Source organism: Sphaeroforma arctica (assembly GCF_001186125.1).
Source record: "Sphaeroforma arctica JP610 unplaced genomic scaffold supercont1.11535, whole genome shotgun sequence".
Taxonomy (NCBI): domain Eukaryota; class Ichthyosporea; order Ichthyophonida; genus Sphaeroforma; species Sphaeroforma arctica.
The window spans coordinates 1-820 of NW_014029023.1; the positions used below are offsets into that span (position 1 = coordinate 1).

Sequence of the window (820 nt, forward strand, 5' to 3'; positions counted from 1 at the left end):
GTATACGTGTGTGTAGAGGGGTTGTATATGCGTGTATGCATATATATCTATGTATATACATATATATATATATATATATATATATATGTCTGTGTCTGTGTGTATGTGTCTGTGCGTTGTTTCATCCACAAAAATGAGCTTGAAGGCGAAATTTTTTATGATCGGATTTGTTTACAACGGGATATCATCGGTCAATCCTTAGCCCACGCCATTATTATCAAGCGTTTGAAATACACTGCTCGACACTATGACCTACCTCGCGTATCATACCAACGTCTCTTCTCTCTCTCGCGTTCTCTCTCTATATGTAAACTCAGAGACGGAGACTTCGAAGCCACACTCGATTCCAGCATGGTACGTTCTAAGCAAGACATCATCGACAACTGCTCAGCCGAAGCCCCCTTCACTATCGGTGATGCTAGAGCGCCTGCAGGGCGTTTTAACGGGACTTTGCCCGAGCCTCGTGCGGGTATGCCTAACGGTCATATGCCACACTCCAAGTGCTTGCCTTGGAATAACATGATGCAGACGGATGAGAAAACACATATCATGACACTCAGACCCGTCGATGAACTGAAGGTATGGTGAAGCGTGTGAGAGGGGGTGGGCGTAGGGAGGGGGAGGCGTAGCAGTGGTTGTGTATATGCAACGTATGGTTTAACTTCTGGGTAAGTTCTCTGGAACTGTGCAGTGCAAAAGAAACATAGACAGCGTACGGGAAAACGAGTTTGTGCGTGGCCTTTCTTTATTTGGGTGGCTATAGCATATATATATATATATATATATATATGTATGTATGTATGTATGTATGTATGTATAC

General features: G+C 43.5%; 1 protein-coding gene across 1 annotated transcript; it reads left to right on the forward strand.

The window, feature by feature from the left end:
• Window positions 1-351: 351 nt before the first annotated feature.
• SARC_17650 (hypothetical protein) lies at window positions 352-579 on the forward strand (the record flags this gene model as incomplete). Its single annotated transcript, XM_014288263.1, has 1 exon — window positions 352-579. A coding segment is annotated over one exon (228 nt), but the record flags the coding sequence as incomplete, so codon positions are not given.
• Between the last annotated feature and the right edge of the window lie 241 nt (window positions 580-820).